The following is a 22988-nucleotide window of genomic DNA, read 5'->3' as shown; positions in this document are numbered from 1 at the left end:
AATTGTTAATTAATCTAATATAATAAGAAAGAATATAACAAATCACAACGCAAATACAAAAAGCAATTTAAGGGAATTAGTAATAGCTTTGATAAGGATTTTAAATAGTTTCTTATTAAATATAAAGATTTCAATTAAAACTATAATAAAAAGTTTAATTCTGATATTAATAAAAAAATTGAAGTTTATTTTGTTTAATATAAACTTTAAGATTTACTAATATAAGAATTACAATCGAACTTTATTATTCAAAATAGATTTATTAATAATAAAGAGATTATAATAAGATTAATTAATAAGATATTTATTTATATTCTGACATATTAAATTTAAAATAAATCTATATTTATAAACAAATATAACTTAAAAGAATTTAAGAATATTATTATCAATACAACTATAATATAATAATCTATAATAGAATTTAATTAATATATAATATATAAAACAATTGTTAAAAATATTGTTTTAGATATAAGTAAAACAAAAATTACAAATATAATATTCGAAATCAAAAGAGCTAAATCTTTCGGATCGATCAAACTCTACCTACCTCTAAGAACTATCGAATTTCATATTATGAATATGGAAATACTATTCCTATTGTTATTTAATAATATAAATTGTCTTAATATATATTATAACAATATTATTAATACTATTATTATAAAAACAGAAGAAAGTTATCTTTATATTCAATACAATAAGTATATTATCTTTTTATAGCAAATAAATATATAATAATTTATATAACAAATTATTAAGAATAATAAATATTATCTTATTGATATAGAATTATAATAATTATATTATTATTTTAATTATCTATTAATATATAGGCTTTTATGAGTATTACAATAAGCTAATTATAATAATATTTCAAAAACTGAGATTAATAAATTTAATAAGTTTTATTAATATTATCAAAAGTATAGAAAATCACCAAATCGATTTAAATTTAATTTATAAAATAATATTGATTTTAATTATTCAATTATAGTTAATATAATATATATTGATATTTACTTTATTTTATATATTATTAATAAAGAAATATAATTCCAAATTATTTAATAATTAAATAATATTATTACAAAATATATTTTTGATATATTTTGAAAATATTAGATAAACATTTATATTAATCCATTAGATTTTATTATATATAATATTAGAAAGAATTTTGTAAATAAGGAATTTATTTAATATATTATAATTATATTAACAAGAATAAAGAATATACTAATTGAGATATATTAATCAATTAGCATAATTGAATATTATCATACAATTATCAAGAGATTATATACTATCATCTCCAACAAGCTTAATAGCTTTATTATAAAAAAGATAATATTATAAATAATTATAAAAGTAATAAATGATATTATAAAACTAAACAGATTAATTTCAACATTTCTAGTTTTTAAAATATATTCATAGATATTTGAATCTAATCTATCTATATTTACAGTTCTATAAAAACAATCAATAATTAGAAAAATAATGAATAAAATTTATAAGCTACAAATAATATAATAAATATTTAATATTTTAAATCAGCAAAATAGATTATCTATAATAGCTTTATATAACTTATCTATTAATTTAAAGGTTTGGATATAAAGAAAATATAAAGAATAAATAGAATTGTATTATTTATTAAGTATAAAAGATAAGATATATATAATATAATTATTAAATAAATTAACAGAATTCTATATTACTCAGATTAAATCTCATATAAAGGATATACAGAATTAGCCTTAAAATCAATTCTAATCATCTATCGAATTATTATAAATATTACTTATATAAACTGAATTGATATAATAAAAGCAATTTGTTATATTTAATATAAGTATAATAACTTTATCAAAATTTGATAAAATTATATTTACTCTTTTATCAGCTATTATTAGGAATAGGAATTTAAAGGAGATTCTTTTAAATATATCCAGGAATTCCTAATCTCAATAATAATAGATTCCTTAAATAATAATTCCAATATAATCAATACTTTTTACAAAAGGAGAAAATATCAAATTTATAGAATACCTATTAAATTTATTGATTTTTTTATTAAAGGAAAACGAATTTAACGATATACAATACATTAAATACTATATAGTATTTATTAATACCCTATTATCAATAATTTTTATAAAATTAAGATAAAAAAAATTAATAAACTTATAAAAAACAATGTTTTTTAATTTATAAAGATTACAGATATTCCTATAAATATAAGGATTTTTAACTTTTATTTTATCAATAAGATTAAGAATAAAGAAATTAATAAAACATTTCCCAAGTTTTAATTAGTTATACAAATATAAAAAGATTAAAGAAAAAATATTGTTTTAATATAATCGCTTATAATACAATATATTAGCTAGTATATTATATTAATAATAATAATTATACTATCTAAAAATAAGATAACCATAAATATTTATAATATTATACAAATATATATATAATCAATATTAAATTTAATTCAAAAGTTTTATATTCAATTATTATTAAAAATGAATATTCCAAAAAGCTTTATCTTGTAAGTTGTATAATTATTATATAATATCTCAAAAGCAGGAAATTACTAGTTTAATATTTATTATAAGTATTATACCAATATTCTTAAGATAATATAATTAATTTACAATTTATATTTATTATATATAATTAAAAACAATATAATATTTGGTATTATCAGATTATAAACAAATAATATATTTATTATAGCTAATAAAGTATTCATAGATTGTAAGCAAATTAAACTCAAAAATACTAAATTTATAGCAAAAAGTATAAAACACTTATATTAAATATATTATTCAAATTTAATAATAGTTTAATTACTCAACGGGATAATAGTATAATCTATTTTAACTAAAAGAAATAATGTAAAAACCTTTATCTAATCAAATCAGAACTATTTGATATACAAAATATATACAATAAGCTTAGAAAATCAATAACAGCAAAAAATCAATATATTATACAATATACTCGAGAAACATATATAGCAATTATATATCAACCAGAAATAATTTTCGATTTATTATATATTATACAAATAATCAATTTAAAAAAGAAAAATATTAATATTTTCAATAAACGTATTTAATAGTAAATTGATAATTCAAAAAGAGAATTATAATTTATTCCACTTGATATAGATTCTTTTAAATTAGTCATATTCACAAATACATCCTTTACTAATAATAAAGATTTATCCTCCCAGATTAGATATATTATTATTCTAATAAACAAATTTAATAAAACTAATATTATTTATTAATCATTAATTAAATATAAAAAAATTACTAGAAGTATACTAACATTAGAACTCTATAATATAATTTTGGGTTTTAATATTAATATAGTAATTAAAAATATTTTTAATAAAATCTTCCCAAATCACAAAATACTATTAATTATATATATCAATTCAAGATTATTATACAACTATTTTATAAAACTTGATACAATTACCAAAAAAAGATTAATAATCAATATAATAGTAATTCGAAAGGTATACAAGAAATAAGAAATTATTAAAATTAAATGAATTAATAAAGAATCTAACTTTATAGATATAATAATTAAATCTAAGCCATATCAAGCCTTAAAAGATTTGATTGATAATAATATTATAAAGATTAAGATTACAGAATAAGTTGAAAAAGATTAATAATATAAATGATTATATTAAAAAAGAAATATTAATTAGAAAAAACATAATATAATAACTTTAAAGAGTTACCAATATTAGGATAGGGATTATATGACTAACCACATTAGTATATACACTAACACCCCCACATTATAGTATATACGTTTATAACCTTTAGCTTTTAAAACTTTAAGCAATATTATAACAGTGTGAATCATTAGTATTATATTATTTTACTATCCCCATGGTGATATCAACACATCTCATCCCTCAAATTTCATTTCTTCATGAACTTCCCTACACAGAAAGAGTCCTGATAATAGATGAATAATTCACAGATAGATATAGATATAGATATCCACACGACATAGCATGAAGAGGCCGGGTGGTATCTAGGTATGTATAGTAGAGAAACGAATACATAGAATAGAATGAGATTTTGAAAAATATGGGTTGGTTTTAAGAGCAGAGTGATAATTGTATTCTGATACTGTAATGTTGGATATATGGTATAGTCTTCTTAAGAAGGAAGAAAGAGACTCAATAAGCGCCACTGCCGCGATGTAAATACAAGACTGATCAACCACCTAATTACCCAATGAAGACGCCAAAAAAATAAGCTATAAACTAGTATAAAATCAACTGCTAGCGCATATTAAAATCCAAACGAAGACGAGGTAATTGCATGATGTATACGATAGAAACACACATATTTATTACCCATAGATAAATTCACCATCCCCCAAAACCCAGGTATCGTATTCTAATTCCCCATCACCAATTTCCCATCCCGACATCACTTGGAAAAAACCTAAATAGATCACCCATCTCTCTTAAAGTTTCACGTTCCCACTCAACATGCAATCCCCATAACGGACATTAAAAATCCCATCCAGATCACCGATGCTACGCTACCTACCAACCACTGACTCGCTCGCCCCCCCTCCTCCGAAGGTCTTCCGGACAAAACATCCTGATTCAGGAACTCCCACCGATTCGGTCGAACTCTCCTCGTCTCGCCTCCTTCTCCCTCTCCCTCTCCCCTTCTCTCTCTCTTCCCTTCTCTCTCCCTCTCTCGCTCCTTCGACCTCGGCACTTCTCACTTCTCCCTCCTCCCTCCCTCCCCCATCTGAAACATCCAGAACTTCTAGTCTCCGAATCCTCGCCCATCCCATCGCCAAAATGTACACTCCTCCGAAGCTAGCTATACGCACATGACACGCAGATACCTACCACAAGAAGATAAAATACATACATACATATTACATACCTAGCTAGTATTTGCAGATAAAAACTCGCATAGCCCTTTTTTTTTTCCTTTTCTCGCAGCGGAGTTTTCGTAATTTCCGATGTACGAACATCAAGTTATCTCTATAATTTCATATAATTTCCATCTTCTTCCAAAAGAAAGAAACTAATTATACTCTCCTCCCTCTAGTATCCACCAATGATCTCCAATCTAGCACTATTCCTTAATTTAGACTTTAGAACTTCCTAAACCTCGGGGCGTCGCCGATCTCAAACCCGTCGGCAAATACCCACAATCAATCACATCATATACACTAGTAGACGTCATTTTTTCAAAAGAATTCTCGTAATCTCTACTTGAGATTTTAGATACCAGTACCTATGCACACGTATTTCCCATTTTGTTAACAACACTTAATTAATCTACTTGGATTTTACAAAAGTAAATAAGATTAATAATCCCAACTGGACAAATGAATGTAATGGATTAACATTAGGTATAGAATGGAGATTGAAGATAATAGGGAACTTGGTGTTCCATGATTAAGACACGGGTAAATTGTACAATTCCTCAAAAATCTCAGACTCTCGGATATCAAAAAATTCCACTCCTACCCAATCCCATAAACATGTTCGTTGAATCAAATCCCATTTATTCCCAATATGCATTTGAGTATCACTTTCCATATGAAACCAAAACACCATCCATCCATCCGACCATCCATTCCACCAAATCCGACTCACTCCGATTCCCAAACCCGAATAACCAACATATATATCTCCATGCTACCAAATCAAAAACTCAAAAGCCTTTTCATATGAGCACCCTTCTCACAATCACTAGGCAAAGGAGGAAATTTTCCATTCCTCAGCTCAAAAACGTCTAGGATACTTTTAACCGCAGTATAATAAGTTTCCGCTGTTCTCTCAAACCCAAGCCTATTCCATTCATCCGCATCTACCGCTGATTTGATATCATCCCAAACAAATTTCCAATTTTTTATCGCAAGTTTGAAAGGTGCAACGATTGAAGGAATGGACGTTGAGGGTAAGTGAACCAAAGGATTACAGAATGTTGAGGTCCATATATGAACGTAGAGAACTATAGAGTCAGCCTTGTTTGTACATGGTTCAATGTAAATGGATAGTCTTACTGTGAATGAGCATCTGCATATCCAAAGCAGTTAGATTGCGGTTGCACAATGGTATCAGGTCTTCTTTGGCGGTTTCCATAGGAGAAAACAATAATAGGAAAGCATCCTTTATCTTTATTTTTGAAATGGGAAAACCTGCATGATCCTTGAGATCTTCAAATTTTGCAGCTTTGAAATACCCCTCATTGCTAGGAAATGACAGATCTATCTCTGTCCATTGAAGTCTTGGAGTAAGATTGTTGAATATTGCAAATGCGTTGTCGAGCATCATCATCACAGTTGCCGTTCTGATATAAGATTCTTTACGAATCCAATCCCTGAACGAAGATTGATCTTTGATAACAAACCCAGGAGAATGTTGTACGATATTCAATTCTAGATAGCGGTATATCTGCCCAATATTAGCTCGGCTCCATGAAAACCTGTGATTTGTGTTACTCACTGATACTAATTTTGCGAAGCGTTGTTGCCTCACCCGTGTCCTTGCTATCTCATTGCCAATCCAGTATTGCACAACCACAATGAGATATGCGCCTTGAAATTCCTCTAATTGGTATTGTAACCATTCTTGAGACAAGTTTTTCGTACGCTCAGCATAAGTTCTACCGGGTAAGTCGAATTCGTCATTGAATCCATTTATTGAATAGATGTAGGTTTCCATGATGTCCAAAAGGAGCTTTCCCTTCGCTACCTCATCGGCCTGTTTGCAATACTAAAGTTTCATTAGCCATTTAACTTTAATATTTATGGAACGTGAAGCACGCTTACCATTGCACCAAGACTCATGACCGAAAGTACTAGGGGCAATGCAGCTGTACATGGATTGAAAGTAGCTTCGTGAACCATAGGTGCATGATGATGCCAATGCTTAAAATATAATTTGATATACGCAGCAATAGTATCGGCAGTCATGATCTCAATTGCTTCCAAAACTTCTTTGGAGATAGCATTGGGTCCAACCATTGAGCTTGCAGCATACCTCAACTTTTCCCGTATATCGTAGGCACGTTGTTCTAGAACATTTCGATCGTTAAACATTCCATCCGGTGACCAAGGAATTAAATTGTCTTGAGGAAACTGCCATCCATGCGTTTGTCTTTCGAATGTGTCGAATTCCAAATTGTGAAGAAAGGCCAGGTTTTGGTCCACATCCATACTCGAAGTGTATCCAAAATTTGCCATATTCTGATTCATCATGTCTCCTGTGGCCCATGGCTGGATTGTATTATGAGGAACCAAGCTTGTATATTCCGCAGTTCTTTCCTTTGGACTACTCCCTGTGGAAGCTTTTGGGAATTCGCGCATAAAGTCTGCCTCATTTGGAAAATTCAATAGAAAGCCAATGGAATTTCGATCTGACGTAGGTTCCGGAGTGGTAGATGGGGGTGTTAGAGATCGAGGAGCTGGCGTTTCCGGGCTTGCAGAAGTTTTTATCGATGAAGCGGAATCTTGAACATATTGTTAACGATATCGCAAACTTTCTTTCAGTGAACATTGACAACATACTGGAACCCCAAGTTTTGATACAACGCCTTCCAAATTCCTTGCATTTGCGACATGGTACTTCATTGTCACATTTGACCTTCAGCCTCGAGCATTCATTGCAAGCGTGTCGTTTCCGCCCTCGTTCTAGGGAATCTGGGATAGCGGCTGATCCGCGAAGTTCGCATCTGCTGAAATGGTCTCGGAGAACATCGCTATGATATATTGTCAGTACTGAGTTTTGAAGAGTATACAAAGATACAAGCTTGTGCATCTCTCGGGTACTTACCTGCGTTTGAAAGTTTTGGTACAGAATATGCAGCTGAATGGTCGAACACCGGAATCTAGATTTCGCACACGTCAGGAAACTCTCCACATTCGATGACAGCATAAGATCGTCGCTTGAGTATCTTGGGTTTTGGAATGGGGAGAATACATACGTTGCTGTTGATGTCGAAGTAAATGTGCCTTGCGTTGGAATTTCTTACCACACTGGTTGCATTCAAATAGACTTTGAGTCTGGCTTTGAGCCTCCATTTTGACGGAACCATTGTGGTGGGAACGTGGAACTTCGGATGTTAAAGATATGATTCTATGGTTCTTGCGCAAGAGAATTTGTGGGGAAACAACGTTCACTGAATGGGGTTTCGCTCCTGCCGAAGCAGGGCTAAGAATAAGAAGTAAGAATGCTAAAGAGTAGGTTAGACATAATTACTAGATGCAGTGTTAGTACGATGTACGATAGAGTAGACCCAAAAGTGTCGGAATGGAGAAACAATGGTAAGATTAGATATAGATGATATGTACTCCATACATACTCGGTAATAATGGATCAAGAGGCTAGCTTACAAGGTTAGTCTGATACGAGGGGTTATTTCAAATCACTAGGACAATTTAGATGGCCGAAGACTGCGTACGGAGGAAATCCTTTCAAGATTTGACAATCTAACCACCTTGGGTAGTAAAGATAAACATCTTTTTCCCCTGACGCGTAGACCCTAGATCCTTAATTATTCGGAACGCCTCTGAACTACCAATAACCGCCGTTGTTGTGCGCTATACCGCTACTGCCACAATACCACCGCGATATACCCAGATATTGAGCTGGGGAACGCTTACTACGTACGAACCTATTTGCTAATAAGGTTTGGGATTATGGGTAAGGTTAAAGCTAATTGGGGTCAAGGTGTATGCTATGTACATTAAGTACCAAATGATGGAAAATCGTATAGGTATCGTATCGTACAGAGCAAAATCATTTACGTAGATAGCAAAAAGAAAATGTCGAATTCCAAGACTTCATCACGAATCACGAATCATAATTAAGCGGAGATGAAGGGGTATTTGTTTTTAGGTAACAATCAATTGGCCCCAGGCTCCTGGCAAACCAGCAAACCAGGACACCAGGCATCAAATCAAAGATCGAAATATAAACAATGAATTAACTCCATGTTATTTCCTAAAGCCTCGACCCACGCGCTTATTTCAAACAGGATATACTCCGTTCAAAAACTTGGTCATTGGTCACTGATCTCATCGCGAAATTTCCATTTCCATTTCCAGCCCGGCCTAGATATCATCATGATCATACCATATTTCTTTTAACTTCATATTCATTGGATACAGCGCGTTAAACTAGATCTCGAATATCCACTCTCTGAATCCTACAGCTTTTCTAATCTCACAGAATAGTTCTACCTAAGTATTCCTTGAACTATCCAACTCTGAACTTTTTACTTTCCAACCTCCTCCCAAGCAATTTGTGACGAAAGATGGACATACAAAATGTAGGTACCCTGTGACATTACGGATAACGGCCACCATTACCGGCAGGTATATTATCATCAATAACTATTGCGGTCAAGTGAGCGCTTCCAAGGCGAGTTGGAACATCGCGTACGACCAACTCCGCGCATCGGCTCGTGCTGCGGTCGGGGAAATTCACATGGAAGAAAGGGAAGACTTGATACGGGAAGCCCGTCAAACTCATTATCATCCATGAAAGTTGTGGAGTAGGTACTAGGTACCCTTTGACACATTGCATTCGGGGTACCTTCGGATTCTTGGTGTAACATATTATGTGTAAGTACACAAGGAATATCCAGCTTGGCAGTTCCTCGGATTCGTAAAGACTCCCATGAAAATTTCGCCCTCGCCTCTAACTACGCGAAAGCATATTTTCTAGATAGGCAACAAAGTAATTTCAGCAAGTTTGAAATATGGAATTTTGATGGATCCATCGCAGCGCTTAAGATCAGGCATTGGGCATTGGGAAATGGATTTGATGAAAACTAGGAAGTCTTAACAATTGGGCATAGAAAACAAGGACGCCTTAGGTAGTGGAGACTTGCAAACCGCCTGCTGTCCCGACTTCTCCTACAGGAATGGTATATGCATAAGGTTATTATGAGAAAGCAAGTACTCCTACGAGTAAGCAGACTGCAGTAAAAATCTGCTAATCGCCTCCTCCCCCACTCACCCTATAGGAGAAGTGTTGTATATGGACAAAAAATAAGGAAGCCTGACACAGTTCACAACCATCGTGTCCACAATTACCGCACATTTGTCAGTTTTAGCGATAACAATAAGTATGATTCCGATTGAGCATTTCCAAAGAATTCTCTGCTAGGCAGAACCGTTTACCCCATGGAAAACTATCTCCGAGGTGGGAATGATGGGGGTGGGGCAAAGTATTTGAGAATGGGAGATGGAAGATAGAGTTTTGTCGATTTTGATAGCAAAGTTGAGCACTGCTTAGTATGGTACTTCATACGGATTTTTTCAACCCGAAACGTTTTTGAATCTGAAATTCACTTTCTGATTCTTTAATATTATATACTTTTTTATATCTAATATTTTAATATAATATATTCTTTTTTAAAATAGAATTTATATAATTTCTTTATTATATTTTTGATATTATATTATTTAATATAATATTTATTAATATAAGAAAATTTTAAAACTTATAGAGATAATAAACTATTTTCTATCTTTAATTCGTTTTAATAGATGATATAAATAAAGGAATTCTATATTTGAATATTATTAAATAAGAATAATTAGAAGATAAATTGAAATTCAAAAGATTCAAAAGATTCAAATCATTCAAATCATTCAAATCATTCAAATCATTCAAATTATTCAAATCATTCAAATTATTTAAATCATTCGAATTATTCAAATTATTTAAAACATTTAAAACATTTAACTATAAATATAAAATTCAAAAACTATTTTGATTTATAAAATCTATATAAAATATTATAGATTATTTATTATTTATTATTTTTTGAATAATTCCATTTATTTTTATAATAGAGTTTATAAAAACTATTTAATATAAAAATGAAATTAAATAACATTAAGAATAGATTATACGAGAGAATTAGAAAGTGAATTTCAGATTCAAAAAGGTTTCGAGTTGAAAACTCCGCATGAAGTACTATAGCTCAGATATTCAAAAACATAAATCACGGAAAAGAGAAGCTATTTGTAATATCTTTTCTAATAAACGTTTTACAAAACCATGCTGTTATAAAAAGAAAAGGAAAACCATACAACCATATGCTCATTCAACCTCTCCATCCCATAGTTGAATCATCAATCCTTGAAGCCGAGATGCTCCAAGGACTCTATGATATCGTCGACGAGAATGTCCATATGTCGCTCACGATTACTACTTGCAACTGCAAGATTCCTCGCATTCTCCATCCAGGCGGCTTTTGCTGAGTCCACATCAGGAGCAGCGTAGAACTTTTCCCAAATAGCCTGACGTTATATGATATCTACCTGATTGCCGCATAAATCTCTCATTGACTCATCGAATGCCTTGCTACTTTCGCGAGCTTTTCAGTACTTTTTTAATTGCAGAAAGTATCTCCGTTTCCTTGGGAATCTCTTTTGAAACCATAATTCCCCATTGGGCATCATGACTCTGGTCACCGTCTCCAGGGCAGTTTCCGCGATTCCCGACTTGTCTTGGCCTTCGTGAATCTTCTTTAGCTGGTTAGCTGCCTCTGCCGAAATAACGAAGCAATTTGTACTCGATAAACATATCTGCTCCCATAATTTGCCTCTTCAATACGAGCAAATCACCAGTACTAATTTTCTCAAATCCGGACCAAAGTTCAACCATTTCCTTGTTTATGATCTCTGCATCGTCCTCACCGAAATTTTCGTTCTCGTTGTCAAAAAATGCAAGCAGAGCTGTGTTTGATGGAGCGGGCATGTGCTTGAGATCTTCGTCTGCTTCTTCCATGAGAGCCAATACTTTCTGGAGGTGCCATGTTTCGGACGTTCTCAGATATGAGGATACGTGGAATCCAATACCGTTTTTGAGAGATAGAACGGGCTCCAGTACTGTCTTAGTAGTGTCTCGAGATTTTCCAAAACGGGCTTATTTTTTCGACAGCACTGCCGGTGGTGCATTACGGAACGCTTCTTTAGCAGCCAGCTTGTTCCATTCTGATGCTCTCTTGTCCCTAGTCGTTGAACTATTTCGATCCCTAGCTAAGTAGAAAACCTTTGATTGTAAAACGATGGTTGGGAGAAAGAGACCATTCGGCGCTGGCTTCTCCACGATGAGAGCGTATAAGTTTGTTCTGCCAGTTCCGCCTTTCCCATCCTCTGATAACTCTGGTGTCACTACCAGATATGGAGCAATTGAGCCATGCAGGTCAACCTTGTTGCCGTCTTCGGTCTTGGTCCCAACGACACCTCCTTTGTTTACCGTTGGACATTTCTTTTCGATAGCGGCCGGCAGTTGTTTATTTTGAAATCTTGGGGAAGAAAGATGTATCTTAAATATTGTGTAAATTGAACCTCAGGTTGAAGTATACCAGACATCAAGGTTGTTTATTTCAAAGGTGAAGAGAGCAGGTGAATCAAATATTTCTTTCAACGGCACGTGAACTGAAAGGGAAGGAGGAGGTGTGTCTACGAAAGCGGAGAAGATCAAAAACAGACTCATCTTTGGCAGAGCATGACCCACAGTAATTCACTGAATATGCTTAAAGCTGACTTTATTAAATAAAACAATCGTATCAAATAAAACAATCGTATCAATTGGGATAATCATAACAATTGGGAGAATTATATCAAGTAGAACAATCATGTCAAACAAAATAACTATATCAAGTGGGATAATTATATCAAATAGAATAACCATATCAATTGGGATAATCATGTCAAGTAGAATAATCATATCAAGTGAAATAATCAAATCAACTGAAACAATCATCGGGCTTTGAAAAAGGGTGGAGAGGGGGGAAGGGGAGGGTTATAAGGTGTTTTCCCTTTTATATCTACACTTCAACTCCCACTCCCTTCTCTGATATAATGGTTTTGAAGCAGCACGAGCACCAGCTTGCACACAATGTGAAGTATATACTATGTCTTAACCGATTCGACTAACCGAGTACATAGCATCGAGTTGAAAATTCATGGTTTTCATAGTTGATTTGATTGTAATCAAGACTATGTGAGAGCTTTAAGCTCTTCAATATATACCAGAGATCGTCCCCATTTAAATGATAACTATCTGCTCGAATCCATCTTCTCTTCTCTTAAATTCATTTGCTAACGCCTGTCCTTGGCCATCTTTCTCTCGCATAAACGGATATCTCCCCAATCCCATAATTAATTTATTATGTCGATGACTACTCGTGACACTCCCAAAATTTCCACTCGCAACCCTTCTATATACTTTCTCACCCGGCTTGACAAATTTTCCATCATCGCCGATTTGATCCGAAGCATCCACCTCAACGAGGAAGATGCATTGGCATGACACAGTGCTATCGAATGTTATCAGCAGCGGCATCCACACCAAGCTTCTGATGCCCGTATTCCAACTAATAATCTCATATGCCTCTACCGTATCTCCGGTATACCATATACCTTGTCCCGTGTCTTCGTCAATAAGCTGAACACTTTTTTCCCAAGCATTCCAACTCGGTGCTCTATTGTAAGCTGCCTTTACACGATTCAAACGTCCGCGTAATCTCATCCATCCCGCTTTCACAAAACCAAAGAGGTACTCTGTTTCAAGTGCCACGTCTGCGCCTATTACATTGGCTAGTGCAAATTGTTTAAGACCAGGGGTTTCTTCATATTTTGGACTGACGCCGGATGCAGTGATGGTATAATTATGTACTGGTGCTTCAACACTGGCCCAACTCCAACTTGGAGCTACGTACTCTGGGTCTCCAACTCGCTTTCTTGGTGGTGTGGTTCGTCCATCTATGTTAACCCAAGTCAGTTGATGCACAACGTTGAAATCATATAGGCCCGCGAGATATTTCTGTGGCATCATTGCCGCCAGTTCTTGAGCGATGGATGAAACGGCAATGAGTTTATCAATGCTTTGTGTCAATTTACAACGTGTGTATGCTGCTACGGTGGATTGCCAGGTTTTTTCAAAATCTCTTAGTAACCGCATTAGTTGCTCTTCAGAAGGCGGGTTCAATACAGCCGTTTCCCGCACAAAGTGTAACGTTCTTCGTAAACTCGAGCCTTCAACACCAGACCATTCGGGCTGTTCTCCACCAGAATGTTCATCACAAGCCCAATACACACTATTCTTCGCAAAAGCGAGAGTCCGTCGAGCAAGACTGCGCTCTTGGTATACCCATGCTCGTGTAAATAAGGGTGCATTCGACACAGTATTGCCAGGTATATCAGAGGAGAAGTTCCACAAAAGCCTTGCTACGCCACTAAGTAACAAGCAGTCGTCATTATCAGTGTTTCTTTGTCCAAGATCATGGCCAAGAATAGATGCAAAAGAAGTTCGAAATCCAAACTCGGCTCGTGGATCTCGATATTCATTGATAAAACCTTCATAGTCGGATGTAGTGGATAGAGCCGCAATGTTTAGCCATGCAAACTTGTACACATCTCTCATCATAGCGCTCTGCTCCTGCCAATCTTCAAGGCTGTCTTGGACAATGCATAAGCTATCAATCCAGATGTACTGAAATCCCAACGTCACACAGACAATTATTGCATGCCTGAAGGTGAGTGGAAGATCATCGAGTGGTACGTCAACTCGCCAAAGGGCAAGATTTGACTTAGTGAGCACTGCCCCGACACGACCACCAAGAGGAGCAGAAGGATTCGGCTCAGGACCCCAAGAATGAGAGAGAGAAGCGTAGTCTAACCCCTTCCATCCTGGAGGAAAGTCGGCAGGATGAGATCTGACTACCAAACGCGCACTTATATCCGAATATCCAGGCTCAGAGTCGTCTCGAGCAATTTTAAGTAGGCGATCTGGAAACCAATATGTTTCCGGTTCATATTGATCGTCGCCACCCTTTCTGAATATCCTGCGACACTGTGTATGTGAGTTTGCGCAAGTATTCATCCATAACCTTACCCCGGCCGTTGTTCCGGCGCTTAGTGTTGAACAGAAAGCAGCAGGCTCAGGTTGGATGATATTAGTATCTTGCCCTGTGGGATCCTGAAAATCCAGTGGTACAATAACAGGGTAATCACGGGACGTTTCCTCGGAGGCTGGTATATGTACAGAATTATTGTCCACACCGGGGTAGACCTTAAAGCCACCTGATCATGAGTTAGATCATCATTTAGCCACAATTTTTGATAAATTTCGTTGTAGATACATACCAATTCCCCATGAAAATCCGCCCTTATGTTTTGTGGTAATAAGTACACTAAGACATCTATTTGGAATATCAATGCTTCCCGCCCAAATTAAACTCCAGTCCTCATAGGGTGCATCTCGCAAGGAAGGTTCAAATGATACATGTGCTTGCATTGCATCGAAAAGAATTCTGATCTTTGCACATATAACGCAATTCTCATCTAATGGATCCTCCTCGGGATCATCCTTAGGATGTATCCATAGACTTCTGTGCTTTGGTCGAAAATCGCGTACTTGCATTGATGGAGAGTGCACAATCTGAAGTTTATCTTGCTTTGTTCCATCTCCATATAGTTTTATCATATGGGAGAGTAGGGTCAGACATCGTGCACATATTGATCGGGTTCCTTTCCCCGCCGGATGAGGCGGAGGAAAAGACAGAGTTGGATATAAATCCTTAGGAGATTCCAAAGGTGCCACTTCTTTGATTGACAGCTTTTCCAGCGTAGAATTCAGAAGCCGAGATAACATGTTCAAGAGGAATGCTCACATTACTGTGCTGGAATTGCAGAAGTATTTTCCTTATTAGCATTGCAACTTTTCAGCTCTGCTTGGCGCCCAGCTCCTTCGATCAGGCAGACCACGTACATTGCATGGTAACAAAGTGATGAATGGAGATGTGCTACACGGGCCATCATGAACTCTTTACATTTCATTGCAATTGTATTGTTCTTCTTGGAAAGTCCCCGGTCAGAGAGATGAAGGTTTCTACTAAGCTAGATTAGGTATAGCCCATTTCTCTAAGCAACTGCCGAGGTTGTCTACGCCAAAGTCTCTCATATATATCCCCCTCGCAGCTCTCATATATTTCCATAGTGGAAATTCACTCACATTCCACCAGACGATATATCGTCAAGGATTAATCATTAGATCTTCATTCATGTGTCAGAGTTGATTCTTCTCAGAGACGGCTTCAATCCCATCTCTTATTTCTCCAAGGTCAATTTCATTTCTCTCCAACCTTTGGGTTCGGTATTTAGTTCAATTCACATTCGGGACTCACATTCAAATATTCAAAATTAACTAGGTACAATATCTATCTATTAAGGGAAAAAACAAATTCTATCTCTCGCAGTCAAGGAGGTCCGATCTGATTGGTCCAGCCAATCTAATCCAACCCTCTTCTCAACATCTCGATTCTGGGCCAGAATGGTGATTCCTCTTCGTCCAAGTCTGGATCGTCAAAGAATTCCCGCACGTCAAACGTGTCGTCGTCGTCGTACTGAATTTGTCCTGCCATCAAACCTTCCATGACTGTCTCATGATCTTGATCATCTTCGTCTGAGAGTGCTGAAACTTCTGAGACATCGGACATGTTCCCATCATTTGAGTCACGTTCATCTTCTGAAACGTCGTCAACTGCAACAGTCTCGCTGTCCATTTCTGTCTTCTGCTCATCCTCACTTGAGTCTGAGTTTTCGAAGACAGAGATCGGTTCTTCGCAATCGATACATGGAGATTCAGCTATGATCTCATTGTTGAGTTTTCTGTAGTTTTTACAAAAGAAAGCGTTTCGGCGGACAGGGTAGCAATTGGCTTCACAGTGGAAAGCCTCGTAGCTAGTCTTCTGCTTGCTGTTGCAAGTGGGGCAAACCTCAATGGTGCAGATCCAGTTACACATGATGTGGTTGGTAAGTTGATCTGGTGTTTTCTTGGTTGTTTTGAGTTGTTGTTATAGGGTTTGGAGTGTTAATCAATGGAGTGATGATTTGATGATAATTTAGAAGTATAGAATCAGCCCGATTTATACTTCATGGGAGAGGGTTGTTCTGATCCCATTCTGTTTCTGTCCTTCACCTATCTATTTGCTTCGGATAAGAACGAAGATCTAACACAAGATACTCCCACACTTTCACGAAATCGATCTCTACAACACCCAATTCCCAGTTCAAACTATAAATAAGGCGATTGTTCTTAACAATGAAACAATACAAAGAAATCTTCTAAGCCTTTGAGCAAGATTCTAATGTCTAGGAACATTATCAAACGTTGTTTGTCTTCTTTGTAGTTCCAAAACTGTCTTTTATACTCTGCTTTCTTTGTTATGTTCCAGTACAAAAGCCTTGCAGCGAACAACCACATTGTTCGTTTCTTGTTCAAAAGTCATTGTGATTCACTCAAAATATACCGGAACCGCAAATACCATCGAAAGTCAGTCACCGCCATATCAAATATACATACCCAAGTTATCTTTTCGAATCTCATTATACTCACCAATCACAAAACAACTTAGCATAATAGCCACAAACAAAATCATGTGTACCATCACCCACACCCACCATGATTGTTCCCACATAACCAAATATACTCATAGCTGTTCTCTCCAATTGAGAAACAAATCCTACAAAAACACATCTCCATGCCCAAAAGCCCCCGGGAAATCAAGACTTTGGAGTTTAAACAAATGCGCAAGATGTACAAGAGCAGCGACGGCAAAGGGAAAGAAAGCTATCAAGATCAAGGAAAGCAAATGGAGCAAGATATATCTAGAACCTAAAGGGGGATGGAAGGTAGTTGATTGGTCGGGGGAAAGAAATACCGGTAGGTATGTAGAGGATACGGATTGTACTCCTAGTCCGACGACGAGGAGCTTTTGGTTGTCGAATACTTTAAGGTATTTAATTTAATTCAGATATCAAAGTAAATTCAGATATTCAAATCAATTCAGATATCCAACTGACTTCAGATATTCAAATCAATTCAGATATCCAACTGACTTCAGATATTCAAATCAATTCAGATATCCAACAGACTTCAGATACTTAACTGAATTCAAAAATTCAAATAAATTCAAACATTAAACCAAACTCAAACATTGAACCAAATTCAGACATCCAAAATCTCTGCAACACTCATCCGTAATGCTTCCTTCCAGTGTACACTTCATTCCCATCTCCAATATCGGTACTCACAAAACAAGTATGAAAGAATACTACTCAGTATCCCCCAAATCGATTCGAACATAGAACAAACATACTTCAGATGATCCGCCTACATGACCACCACTCGTCCCCTGATGAATCTAGATCGCTCATACATACAAAGCCAATGAATCCCAACATCCATTCCCCTCGACATCACATCATCATGCAAACCATGCTCTCTTTCCCAATTCCAGACCAGGCAGTCACTAAAACACCCCATGCAAATTCACTGTGCACACACCTACACCTATGTTATCTCACCCTTTCATGATTCAATGGTATCCTCTACCAGGAGGAGCCTTTCTTACTTACTTGCCTATCTGTTCATGAAGAATGAAAAAAAAAAAAAAAGCAAATAATCGATTCGCTATCAGGAGTCTAGTGAGTGAATAACTATAGGTATCCAATGATAAACATCAGAGCAAAGTTCTTTTTACACATCAAATCACGATAACTGTCTGCTACAAGGTGATTGGTAACCCATATTTAGGTGGACCGATCCACTCCTCCCCAATCCTCTTTCCCACCCACGTGCCAGCGAACCCATCCATCGATTCCCTCCATCCTCTTCCACCATCTCCAAACCCTCACCCAAAAAAACAGCAAAAAGTTAATGAACCCGCCCGGGGTCGAACCGGGGACCTAATCCGATATTAATTAATTCAAAGGTGTGAAAGTTGAATTAGAATGTAAAGGATGCGATATAACCACTAATCCACGGGTCCTATAGAATTTGTTGTGGAGGGCTCTTAAGAGTAGAATATACATTATTAACGGGTGAGTGTATGTCTGTGCGTTGAAGAAGGAACTTCAGACAAATCATTCTTACTACCTGATCAAAAACTTGAGAACAATGAAAAGTTCTGTAAATAATATGATGAATTGTTATTATAATAGCTAGGTATCATTTTATATACAAAGAAACAAAGCGATAATAGTATCCTAAAATAGATCCAATCCTTTAAGCTCCCGGTGTATTATAATTCAAAACTCCACCCATACTGTGCAATGAACGCAGTAAATGCAATAAATAGCAGATCAAAAAACATGCCGGTCGTATCATCTGGCAATGAAGGACCATCCGAGTATCGGATTCGAATCACAAAATTGAAACTCCTTATCAGATAGTCCTCAGAGTCCTAGGTAGTTCTTCGAGTCTGGTGTGCCGCTTAGTTTGACCATCGCGATCCCTACTAGATATCATCCCAAACTCAATTCAGCCATCTAGATCGTCTTCAAGATATAACAGAAATCTTATCCTTCCTTCAAATTATCTTTCTCCTTATGATTTTCCAGCTATTGATTTACATAGCTATCAATATCTACTCTATGAAAGAAAGAGATATGTCCGAAGGGTACCCAGTGCTGTGCCAACACGTCTGGAGATATCATTATCAGTTCCGTTTCGATGTATTTTGCTATCAACAGTCAGTAAGAATCCCTCTACAATTGCTGGAGAAAGGAAAACAATACGATTTTTATATCCTTGATTGGCAATTTGACCGCGACTCCTCACAATTCTTGCACCAGGCCAATCCTTCTCCCCATAACGAACTAATCCCTTGTCACTAATATCATCAGCGACCCATGTAATTTCCCCTCGAGGTATATTTGGATCTCCAGTCAATTTAATAGCGCATAGAGAACCTGTGGGAGTTCGTGCTTGCCCTTTTCTTGCTTCCCACGCTTCGTGCGATTCGCCTCTTGATTTCGATATGTTTGGTTCGTCCTGTTTCTGAAGTCCATCTCGTTGATCTAATAGTAGATATTCGCATCCATGACCTGAGTAGTCTCCGACCTAGAATTGTGATTTGAATCAGCAGGTGAATTTGAGATCCTGATTTGGTGATGATCTGTTGAACCCGGTTTGTCTAATAATAGGTTGATGCGGCGTCTCAGTTTTGTGAAGTTATGAATCTCTGAGAGTGATTTTGATTATTTCAAACGAATTTGGTTCTGATTGGATTCAGTGTTCTAGAAGAATCGAACATGCGGAAAAAGATCAGAAACCTTTGAGATATTCTTTGCCTAGGTATCCGGACTGTTGGAAACCCTGATCGTTTCCTCGTTCATTGTACATGTTGTAAGTCATATCGTGTATATATCATGAGCCTGGGAAAGGTCATGAATGTACAGAAGAGATATGCAATTGAGAGGCTTTGGTAAAACAGGCAAAATTGCCGTTGAACTTCTCGATGAAAGCTCAGATCTAAGTGAATTTGAGGAAGCGTGTATAAAATGAGAGCAAACTTACAAAAATACCTCTATAAGGCTTATCCTCTGTAGGTGTATACAATTCAAAATCAAGAGTCGAATATGTTTGGATTTGATCTCCTATTTGTACCAGACCATTCATTTCCATCCAGCCTCTAATACGAAACGATTTTTCATTGATCTGAGATCGATTCTCGGGTCGACCCCAAGTAGCTGTACATGAATTATCGAAAATGGTAGGACGACCTGCTCGAACTTTTGCTGGAATCTTTGGTGGTGGCCATTTATTTGCTTGTGGCCTGTTGGGCTGATTACCTACTAACAATTTTGATAGCAAGAACCTCGAAGGACATTCCCGAGTAGAATTTCCGCGATTCGCCATTATTAGCGGTACCTCACCCTTGAGCCTTCGTTCGGCATGACCCATATCTGTTAAGGATCGGTGCGAATAAGAATGGAGGTCCAGTTGCTGAGGAGAAGTAGCTAAATGCGTTCTGGGATCAAATCCATGAATCACGACTGACATATCATCCTTCCATGTAAAAAATTGAGGTGATGGCCTTTGAGTTAGAAGTCTGTATAATCCGATAGAACCAGTCTCAGGGTTGTATTTAGAAATCATGAGCTGCCCGTAGTAATCAGAATCGCCAAACCATAGTTTGTTCTTGGTAAGGAACCAGTGAGGATCATGAGATTGGTAAAGCTCTTTGAAAGACTCGCATGGGAAAGGAGAATTAAGCTTGACACCGGGCACATTTTCTTGTACCAGGCGCCGCCAAAGTGAATCAGTTTCTGTGATTTCATACAATATTTTGCACGATTTGCCTAACTTTATCAGATCGCATGGCGAAAGATAGGAAGAAACTTGGCGAAGTATCTCAACCGGAAGGTGGGTTAGCTTGAGCTGGGTATCATTGGGAGATCCGATACCTAAGGATAGAAATGATTGCTATCAGCCATGGTTCTTTCAACTGGATACAGTAATTGGGACTTATGCTTAACTGAAAGACCTTGTCATTTCCATCAAGCGAACAAACACAGCTCGAAAGCCAAGAACACCAAGCAAATACAATGCAACGAAGAAAGATACATACCCGGAAATGCCGCATTTTTGGATTGAGATGATTCAGAGGATGGTGCTTCCTGGGAAGAGAAGAAATTGCTCATATCAGGACTTTCCACTGCCTCGACTAACTGAAGAGTCGATTCGATGCCGGGATCCAACCGACCATGCAAGTATTTTTCGTTCTCCATTTGATACTCTCTGTCAAAGGAAGGAAAACTCGTCTGTTCTGCTCTATCGAGAAGGCCCTCTAACTTGGAAGGTGGAGCAGATTTTAAAAAGGACGAAGGGGGAATGTTTGTGTCCTTATGACCAAACCGAGATAGATTGGGTACAATGTTGTAGATTGTTCAATCAGATATGGTTGGGTACGATGGGATTGATATCTTCTTTTGAAAATGTCTTTCTTAACGTCTTATTCGATGATGATGAGATCTTAATTGATCATTTGATGAAGCTCGCAAGCTTTTCCTCTGTTTAGTTTCACTGTGATATCTCTTGGACGGTAAGACTGAATGATCAATTAGAATGATCGAAATTCTTGGAATTGGACTGCCGTTACTCACTATACGGTGAAAATGGTGTACGGTGTATGTATGGATGGTTGGTGAGCTTCCTATTTCAGATGTGAATCGGAAATATTCGTCGGTTGTTGTTTCAATGCACTAGATGAGAAAGCTTGATTATTGCGATCTACACAATTAGCGCAGTTTACAGCAGGACAACAAGGTAATTTAGCTTCGGCCGATGGGATGTATTTATGAAGTTTAAAGAAGAAAGAAATATACAGTATTGTTGTTCCTTGAAGTAGCTAACAGGTCAAAAAATCGAAGAGAATTATTGAAACGATTACTTGTACATGTGTTTAGGTATTCTTGGCGAATGACTGCAAGTCAAAACGATCACAATATGATTTTAAGCTCACCGGTGGCGGCTTAAAAGGTTACTATCTTTACCTCCCTCTAGCGAGACAGAGATGATAAGTGATGAAGGGGTAAAAATGAGGAAGTTGAATATCTACAGAGGAACGTTGGATCTAACAAATAATTTGGAGACGAGAATGATAATAAGCTACATATTGTTTAATGCTTCAAGGGTAAAGAATTCTCCGAAAAAAGGGAAGTATCACATCGGTTCGGTATCGCGGTGACATCCCGTGATAAATGATGACAAGACTTCTAGGTTGCAACTTTCTCTAACCTATCATTTGTTCACACCATGGACGGCTTGAATGAATTTGCTTGGAATTGAACTAAGATATCAATTATAGATCAATTACCAAGCCATTTCATCACTCACCAGTCACCCACAATCACAATCGCCATGATGATTGGTAATCGAAGCTACAACCGCACGTTTTCTTGTCAACATCGGTCAATCGTCCCCTTCCTGTATGTCAGGTCAGCAAAATACGCAATCTCATGCCAATCATGTATTAGTATTCACAAAACCATCGAATCTCATGTCGGTCATGTCGGTCATGTCAATCATCACTCAATTTCATCTCCTCCACCAATAATTGCGTCTACCAAGTCAGAGTTTTCCATCTAGTGCCCAACCT

The 22988-nt window shown here is 36.2% G+C and overlaps 5 protein-coding genes across 5 annotated transcripts; all 5 read right to left on the bottom strand.

The window, feature by feature from the left end:
* Positions 1-5721: 5721 nt before the first annotated feature.
* Positions 5722-8100, bottom strand: EAE98_005265 (uncharacterized protein; the record flags this gene model as incomplete). Its single annotated transcript, XM_038952887.1, has 7 exons — positions 5722-6029; positions 6082-6472; positions 6524-6793; positions 6850-7529; positions 7588-7778; positions 7853-7907; positions 8004-8100. The coding sequence occupies 7 exons, from the start codon at positions 8098-8100 to the stop codon at positions 5722-5724; spliced, it is 1992 nt and encodes a 663-aa protein (XP_038810729.1).
* Positions 8101-11572: 3472 nt separating this feature from the next.
* On the bottom strand, positions 11573-12535 carry EAE98_005264 (uncharacterized protein; the record flags this gene model as incomplete). Its single annotated transcript, XM_038952886.1, has 3 exons — positions 11573-11925; positions 11998-12364; positions 12410-12535. The coding sequence occupies 3 exons, from the start codon at positions 12533-12535 to the stop codon at positions 11573-11575; spliced, it is 846 nt and encodes a 281-aa protein (XP_038810728.1).
* A 555-nt stretch (positions 12536-13090) lies between these two features.
* On the bottom strand, positions 13091-15697 carry EAE98_005263 (uncharacterized protein; the record flags this gene model as incomplete). Its single annotated transcript, XM_038952885.1, has 2 exons — positions 13091-15126; positions 15190-15697. The coding sequence occupies 2 exons, from the start codon at positions 15695-15697 to the stop codon at positions 13091-13093; spliced, it is 2544 nt and encodes an 847-aa protein (XP_038810727.1).
* A 637-nt stretch (positions 15698-16334) lies between these two features.
* Positions 16335-16847, bottom strand: EAE98_005262 (uncharacterized protein; the record flags this gene model as incomplete). The annotated part of the gene is made up of 1 exon (XM_038952884.1): positions 16335-16847. One exon carries the CDS (start codon positions 16845-16847, stop codon positions 16335-16337), a length of 513 nt encoding a protein of 170 aa, XP_038810726.1.
* A 2599-nt stretch (positions 16848-19446) lies between these two features.
* On the bottom strand, positions 19447-21618 carry EAE98_005261 (uncharacterized protein; the record flags this gene model as incomplete). The annotated part of the gene is made up of 4 exons (XM_038952883.1): positions 19447-19568; positions 19624-19948; positions 20405-21294; positions 21459-21618. The coding sequence occupies 4 exons, from the start codon at positions 21616-21618 to the stop codon at positions 19447-19449; spliced, it is 1497 nt and encodes a 498-aa protein (XP_038810725.1).
* Positions 21619-22988: the final 1370 nt, after the last annotated feature.

The sequence above is a fragment of the Botrytis deweyae genome (assembly GCF_014898535.1).
Source record: "Botrytis deweyae strain B1 chromosome Unknown BDEW_010, whole genome shotgun sequence".
Lineage (NCBI taxonomy): Eukaryota > Fungi > Ascomycota > Leotiomycetes > Helotiales > Sclerotiniaceae > Botrytis > Botrytis deweyae.
Note: the sequence above shows the minus strand (reverse complement) of the source record. Positions and strands in the feature narration are given on the sequence as shown.